This window comes from Chaetodon trifascialis, chromosome 10, assembly GCF_039877785.1.
Source record: "Chaetodon trifascialis isolate fChaTrf1 chromosome 10, fChaTrf1.hap1, whole genome shotgun sequence".
In the NCBI taxonomy this organism is placed as follows: Eukaryota; Metazoa; Chordata; class Actinopteri; order Chaetodontiformes; family Chaetodontidae; genus Chaetodon; species Chaetodon trifascialis.
The window spans coordinates 10,310,004-10,318,066 of NC_092065.1; the positions used below are offsets into that span (position 1 = coordinate 10,310,004).

The 8,063-nt window shown below is 38.4% G+C and overlaps 1 protein-coding gene across 1 annotated transcript; it reads left to right on the forward strand.

Annotated features, from left to right (window-relative positions):
- The first annotated feature begins 1,358 nt into the window (after positions 1-1,358).
- gtf2h1 (general transcription factor IIH, polypeptide 1) lies at positions 1,359-7,998 on the forward strand. The gene is made up of 15 exons (XM_070972126.1): positions 1,359-1,538; positions 2,001-2,169; positions 2,263-2,455; positions 3,538-3,703; positions 3,837-3,930; positions 4,040-4,189; positions 4,334-4,413; positions 4,527-4,654; positions 4,727-4,814; positions 4,905-4,993; positions 5,583-5,700; positions 6,141-6,231; positions 6,492-6,607; positions 7,092-7,184; positions 7,266-7,998. The coding sequence occupies exons 2-15, from the start codon at positions 2,016-2,018 to the stop codon at positions 7,350-7,352; spliced, it is 1,647 nt and encodes a 548-aa protein (XP_070828227.1). The 5' UTR covers positions 1,359-1,538; positions 2,001-2,015; the 3' UTR covers positions 7,353-7,998.
- The last annotated feature ends 65 nt before the right edge of the window (positions 7,999-8,063 follow it).

The following is an 8,063-nucleotide window of genomic DNA, read 5'->3' on the forward strand; positions in this document are numbered from 1 at the left end:
TGATCATGTGTTCTTGTCTGTTTTTTTTTTTCTTGGCTATTTTTCTGCGTTTGCATGATGCATTGTGGGTAGTGAAGAGAATCTCTTCAATTCAATAATAAAAAAAATGCTTCTTTTGCCTATGGCAGTCCACCATTATTAGAATTTAAAACAGCAATGTGTACATTGGGTCTGTTTTACGTCTAAAATTTGAAGAAGAAAAAACACTGTTCCCCAACATACAGTAAACAAAACTCTGCATTTACTGCATTGTGTGTAAATTTCTCTACTCCTCTCTACTCAAATTCCCATGGCAGCATTAGTTGTTGTCAACACAGTGCTTTGTCTTGGTTGAATTAACAAGATGCTGGATTACCCTGTAAGGAAGCCCTGTTGGACAATTGTTTATTTAGGAATATGCACCTAAATAAAGATAAAAGTAGGTTTTGATACAGAAGAAGATCAGATAAGAAATAATACATTAAGTGGTACCAACTACCCAACATTTGCAGTTAATTATATCACTGAAAACCATTTGACAATCTGGACTTTTGGGCCCGGGGTCTGAGGCATTCGAGCATTGGCCCACTTTGACTTGTTGGTCATCCAGTTTGTAGATGTAAACTGGATTGCAAATATGGGTAGAAATTCCTAATATTATGTTTCAGTTGTTATGAAAAACAGAAGAAAATCTTTGGCAACATTGGCAGAGAGTGATAGAGCAGAAGCCAGTTTGAAAAGGAGGAGGGACTTTGTGTCTGTGAGTGAATGAGAGGATTTGCTGCTGGAAAATTCAGTAAACCTGATATTTAGCTTTGTAAAAGCTCTGTAAAACAGAATAAAGGAAATTTGGAAAATCTGGGAGCAGTTGAGATTGTTTGATGAATGACAGTTGTTTACAATACATAGATAGCTCACAGCCTGTATCTATATCGTATGTTTTAAGAATAAATAAGGGAGCCTTGAATCAGCTGCAACTTTTTTACATCACCCAAACTTTTTTCTGCTAACACCCATTCCTTTGGAATAAAATTAATAAATAAATTCATTTAGAAATACAAAATACATCCATTAAATAAATAAGATAACTAAATAAAATTGTATGCACTTATTTTGTGTTATCACTGTATTAATATTCAGATTTGTATTTAATATTAATGAAGGTTAATATCAATGTTAAATGTTAAATGAAAAGTTATATTAAAAATACATTTTATGAAACGCGCCAATGCAATTAAGTTTAACATCATAGTTAACAATACTCGCATTTGTGGTTATAGATTTGTTAATGTACTTAAACAGTTATTCTATAGTTCAACAGTTCTGCGGGCTCAGAGCGGAACTAATTCGTCATCGCGTTGTCAAGCCGGAACACTTGTAGTGTAACACACCGCTAGGCAGTCATGTCGGCGCAAAAGTCAGGACGCACAGTGTTTGAGTAGTCAAATTTCTGTGTAAAATAACTAATTCTGTTCTTTTTTATTTTCAAGAATTCATTAGTTCGAGATTATGTGTTGAAGGAAAGCGACGTGGTCGTTGCGGTATCGATTTATTTTGAGGTAAAATAAGTTTATTGCCGACTTCTCCCTCAGGCTTTTTCTCTTCTTGACTGTTAACGTTAGCTAACGTAACGCAGGTTAGCTCGTTGATGTAATAAAACCGTCAACACAGCACTGGCTTACTGGTGTTTAGGTCACATTACTTAGCAGAAAATAAAGGCGTTGTAGGAAGCATAAAATGTATTCAGAACGTTGTTATACAATCAGCTGCAATACTTCGTGCCTGTATCTCATAGAAACTGTTTAAGATCTTAAGTCTGTATAGTTGCTTTATTGTTAGTGTCGCTCATGTTAATTCTGTAGCGTGAACTGCAGGTGAAGTAAGGACTAGTTTTTTAGTCACAGCGTTGAATAAATGTTGAACACATGTATTTCTAATGCTCTGTATATTCTTTCTCTGTATCGGTGCACCTAAGATTGATTGATTAATCATCATTCATGACATTTTATATGCTTTCTCAGTTATTTGTTTGAGCCATGGCATCACTATCAGAGGAGGTGCTGCTGGTGGTGAAAAAGGTTCGCCAGAGGAAGCAGGATGGCACACTTTATCTGATGGCTGAACGTATAGCCTGGGGTCCAGAGGGCAAAGACCGCTTCACAGTCAGCCACTTGTATGCAGATATTCGCTGTGAGTACTTCATACCATGAAATTACAAGTAGTGCTTAAATAGTGATGTAGTAGAGGTGTTCTCAAGATGCACTCAGTTTATTTTCTGTACAGGTCAGAAGATCAGTCCAGATGGTAAAGCCAAAATTCAGCTCCAGCTGGTCCTTCACACTGGTGAGAGTACCACATTCCACTTTTCCAATGAGAGCAGCGCGCTGAAAGACAGAGATGCTGCCAAAGAACTGCTGCAGCAGCTTCTGCCCAAGTTCAAGAAGAAAGCCAACAAGGAACTGGAGGAGAAAAACAGGTGAGACGCTGTCTGTGTAACCAAAGCCTAATCTAGCATAGTCCTCTGTGTCACAGGTCTCCAGAAACTTAAAAACTCACTCATGAGCCACATCGTTCCACTGTGTGACATGTTCCTTTATTGTAGCTCATCTTGAGTCACTCCCACATACCCTGGTCTGGTGTATGTATAAGTCTCTGCCAACAACAGAAACACACTTTATTTCTGTTTGATTAATGTAAAATCAGTGCAATTACAATGGCAAGCTATTTTGGAAAATAATTTAACAGTTTAGGGGTTTCTTTTAAATGAATATTTGGGACCCATTTTTAAAATTTACTTCATCTTTAGGATCAAATGCAAATGGGGCTGAGAACCCCAGACCGGGTAGAGAGGTCAGAATATAACTGACCAGCTCTTGTTGACTTTGAGACTTTGAGAACAACATGTTGACTGAATAATCTCAACTCAAGATCAATTTGCCTTACACTGTTTCAGAGAGGTGTCAATCAAACTTTTAGGTTATTTTAGAGGCTGAACTTTGTGTTATATACATACTGAGATGTATATATATATATGAGATATATACTGAGATGTCTCTCTAATACTGAGGTAGATGGGTTGGAAAACATACAATCCAGCAATACCATAAACTGCAGCCTTGATAATGACTACAGTCAAATCAACAATTCTGGTGTACCTAATATAGTGGCAACTCAGTGTATGTGCATGTAATATTGATTTTTATCTTTTTATTTGTTTGTCAGCTGAATTCTATTTAAAGTTCAAGATACTCCAGTGTGGAAAAGACAAGTTGTTTTTTGTAAAGTTTAATAAATTCAGGATTTTTGCAAAGCCAGTGAGTAATTGCATTAAATATTGTTGATCTCAGTATTGACCAAAGTAATGATGATGATTTTTGTCAAAATGAGCAGCCATGTTATCAAGATGTAGTTTATATAGCATCTTTTCATTGTCTCAAAGGATGCATTAAAGTGAATCGATACAATTCTCTGTACTTTAGATTACTAATGAGGTTTTTTGGCAGTTCGTTCATGAATAATTTCATTCTTCAAATATTGTTCATTTATTTTCTCCTGTAGGATGCTTCAGGAAGATCCAGTGCTTTTCCAGTTATATAAGGATCTCGTGGTGAGCCAGGTGATCAGTGCTGATGAATTCTGGGCCAACCGGTTAGGAGACATCAACAACACAGACCCCTCACTGCACAACAACAAACAGGAAGTTGGTATATCTGGAGCCTTTCTGGTGAGTCCATCAAGTCTGTCATAATTAGACCTTACATTACACAGCTTAATCTTAAATTTCATAGTTGATTTAAGCAATTAGAACTTCAGCATCAACAACACACTGTTGAAAGCTTTATTTCTGTGCTTTACAGGCAGACATTAGACCTCAAACAGATGGCTGCAATGGCTTGAGATACAATCTGACAGCTGACATCATTGAATCCATCTTCAGAACATACCCGGCAGGTAAACAACTACATGTCAACTTGATGGCATGTATTAAACTGATGTTCCTCATCAATCACGTAAAAGATTGGAATAAACGTATGTATATCAACTTGGATTGTACTTGCAGTGAAGCAGAAGTACAGTGAAAATGTGCCTCATAACCTGACGGAGAAGGAGTTCTGGACCCGCTTTTTCCAGTCCCATTATTTTCACAGAGACCGCATTAACACAGGAACACAGGATATCTTCTCAGAGTGTGCCAAACAAGATGAGAAGGGTAAGAGTTTTAAAGCATTTTCAGGTGCAAATCTCACATATAAGTGCAAGGATTTTCCAGCCATGTGTTATTTCCACATTTATTAATTTCCTGCAGCAGCAGATCTGTTTTCATGGGTAGAAAATTTTAATTTGTCTCATGCAGGCTTGAAGTCAATGGTGGTGCAAGGAGTGAAGAATCCTTTGGTGGACCTCATGTCATTAGAGGATAAAACATTAGATGAGGTGAGATTTAATGATCCAGTGACAGCCACCTCATGCTCTCAGAAATCATTTACTTGTAGCTGCCTTTTCCTCTTCATCCTTCGACCTGAAGTCTTGGTGTTTCTGTGACACAGGGTTATGGAGTTAGTACAACAACACCCTCAACTTCAAACAGGACTGTGAAGGAGAGCAGCAACGCTGCCATTATAAAGCGGTTCAACCATCACAGTGCCATGGTGCTGGCAGCAGGCTCACGCAAGGGGTAAAGAGATGGCTTTTTGAAAAACTTCTCTCATGCTCAGTGTTTTTTGCTAACTGTATCATATTTTTAAAGGGAAACACCAACTGACCAAGCCAGTGAGACGAGCAGCACAGACGGAAACTCGAGGGATTCTGACTTCTTCCAGCCTCCTGTAAAGAAGGTATGATGGCTCTGTAGCTTTGTCAGAGTTTTTTCTAAATATGGTTGTTACAGACTGAGTCGCTTTTTTTCTTTTGGCAAACTCTCTTAGGTTAAATTACAAGAAGCCATCGAATATGAAGATCTGCAAAGGGAAAACAGACCAAAAACAGTCGCGTTAAACCTCAAGAAGTCTGACAGGTACATTTTGTCCACATCTTATTCATTCATTTATCTTTGTTCCTTACTCGTTAACTTAATGAGTTTTCAAGTGGCAGTGATGAATAAAACTAACAGGTGGATGATGTTTTGAAGTTTCTTATTCTGTTTGACACTCACAAAACGTAATATTATTATTAACTAATTAGACTTTTTCACTTGTTTCAAACTCGATAGTTATTTTTTTCTCCATCAACTGAACAGAAATAAAATAATCATTTGATTACTTTTGTCAGCTTTTGCAAGACCTTAAAGAATTTTTAGGCTTCTGTAGCCAGAAATCATCTGTGCAGAATTTAGGAAGAGGCTCATCTGTTGTGGGTGAGTCTCACTTCCTCTGCACAGGTTACTGTTTAGAAATATAGTTTTGCATTTAACTCTGCAGGTTAGTTTTGTTGTTTTCATGGTGTAAATTCCTGCTAGTGGTTTTGAAGTGAATGTATGAAATCTCAGGGGGAGGGGAAAGGACGCTCTAATAAGTTGCAACCTCCACTTTGGGCTTTCGACCGATAAAACTCATGAAATAACTTGTTCTAATATAAGGTTTCTCACTCCCACTCTTTATTATAAGGTATGCTCATGGTCCAGTGCCACTTCAGTCCCAACATTATACGACAAGCCAGGATATCATCAACTCTGTCAACTACATCCAGCATGAGATGGCCAATTACAAACCCAACCTCACTCAGGTTAGATCACACACACTATATTTCTGTCCCTTTATAGAACACACAGCCTCTGTTGTGATTCAACAATCATTGACCTATGGGCAAAGATGAATGATTGTCTTTGTAGTCTAATCCCCTCATACACAACTCCGAAGTCCGATAACAGCATATTCTCAGGTTAAGATCAGGAAGTTCCTGGCAGTCACACAGCTCCAGCGTTTCCCACGTCTTGTGAGCATTTAAACTGTGACAAATAAGGATCTGCTACCAAATATAGGACACTAGAATCAAATCTCCCTGAGATATATTACAATGTGATTTAAGCTCATTTACGCCTAATTGTGTTGTTCAAATATTTTCAAGTGACTTAAATAATTCAGTTTTCCTGAAAAGTCAGGAATATGTAACCTGTTTAAACTATGAATGATGCCGTCAGTGAGTCACATTACTACACTTTGCAGGTGTTGTCCAGCACAGCCGCTACTTCTGCCATTGCAGCTCTTTCTCCAGGTGGTGTCCTCATGCTGGCAGGAGGGCAGCAAGCCATAAATCGTAAGTGTGCTGTATAATTGTTAAATAACATTAATAGTACGTCTTGTGAAAGCTGGTAGTGTGCGAGGTTGCTGGAATGCTGCTGAGCAACACATTGACAGAATCGCTGAGTTTGTCTCAGGTTGCTGGATTGTTCAGTGATGACCCATAAATTCACTTTTGCTTAAACCTGAATCCATCCTGGAAAATGTTTAAATTCTGTGTATTTAAACTGATAGTACTATATTTTGGATTTTCTTTCCGATCTTTTTTTTTTCCAGAGATGGTTCCCACTGAGGTTCAAGGAGAGTTGAAGCATCTTTATGCAGCTGCTGGAGAATTGTTGAGACACTTTTGGTCCTGTTTTCCTGTAAACACGCCGTTTCTGGAGGAGAAGGTGACCGATATTCACTGTACTGAAAGAAGGCCAAGTTGTTATTGTCACACATTAAGGCATTCCCTGTCTTAATACCTGCGATTTTTGGAAAAAAAAGTTTTCATTTCTGATACTTTTCTAATAGCACATACAAATCAATTATTAGCATATATGTGTGGTTTAAAGAAAAGAATATGCCACCACACTTGTGCGTATTGGTGTAGCTAACCGAGGCTCAAACATAATAAAAAGCATACAGTGCTGATGACGTATTCATGCCCTTTGGACAGTTTCATGTTTTATTGTTTTACAACACTGAATCAGAACAGTTGTTAGCTTGACACTGATCCCAACCTTTTGTGATTTATACTTTGATTAATTAATAGATATTTTTTTCTTCTTGGTTGATGCCAAAAATCTTAATTATGTTCACTTTTTTTCCAGCATAATCTCCGTCACTCCCACTGTCACATTTTTTCAGATTTTCCAAATGTTTTTCATGCAGGTGATGAAAATGAAGTCAAACCTTGAGAGATTTCAGATGACCAAGCTCTGTCCTTTCCAGGAGAAGATTCAGCGTCAGTACTTAAGTACAAATGTAAGTCTCAGAGCTGTTAATAATGACACAGTGGCTTACAGTTGGTGACGCTTGCATTGAATCTCTTGAACCTTTCCACAGCTCACAGGGCATTTGGAGGAGATGCTGCAGACAGCCTATAGCAAGTTCCACATCTGGCAAACCCGTCGCATGTTGAGGAAAACCTGAATTTTGACTGTTTGTCAGAGAGGACAAGGAAGACATTCAAGTATATGGACAAATGGCCTGTGAAGGTTCTTCAGACTGCTGTGAAGAGACCGCAGATCACATCCTGATGGGACGTGGGTCACAGGGGCTTTGTGAGGAAAAACGATGGACGCTGCTACAACTGTTCAACAGAGACTAACTGCATCTCAGTCACACATAACTGTAATTAGTTTCTTTCACTTTTGTTTGTGTTTTCTCAATGGTTGAGAGATTGGTGCCGTTAATGGTTAAATGGGACTTTTTAAAATGGTGTAACATGACCAAATTTCAGCTGGAAAATCAGGAAGGTATTCAGGACAACAGACTGAGGTGTGAGACGCAAGCAGATGGCTGCCAACATGTGTTTCATCAGTGCACAGCGCAGAGGAGAGCCTGGACGACAGGGAAGCCCCTCTGAACACTGGGTCGATTTGGGGAGCTAAGTTCCAGGAAATGTGAAGCAAAAGACAAAGTGGATATAGCAATACTGTAAAGACATTTCACACTCGAGTGCATTAGTGTGTGTGATTCAAAACACACTGTCACTGGTTTGTAATGTCTGCACCCTCTGTCTGCACTGGAGACTAAAGTGTTACTCTGAAATAAAGTGAGGCTTAAAGCTTATTAATTCCATGTGCCTCAGTTCACGTTTGTGCTTTTTAATGCGTAGCTGCTTTGGAGAATATTGAGAGT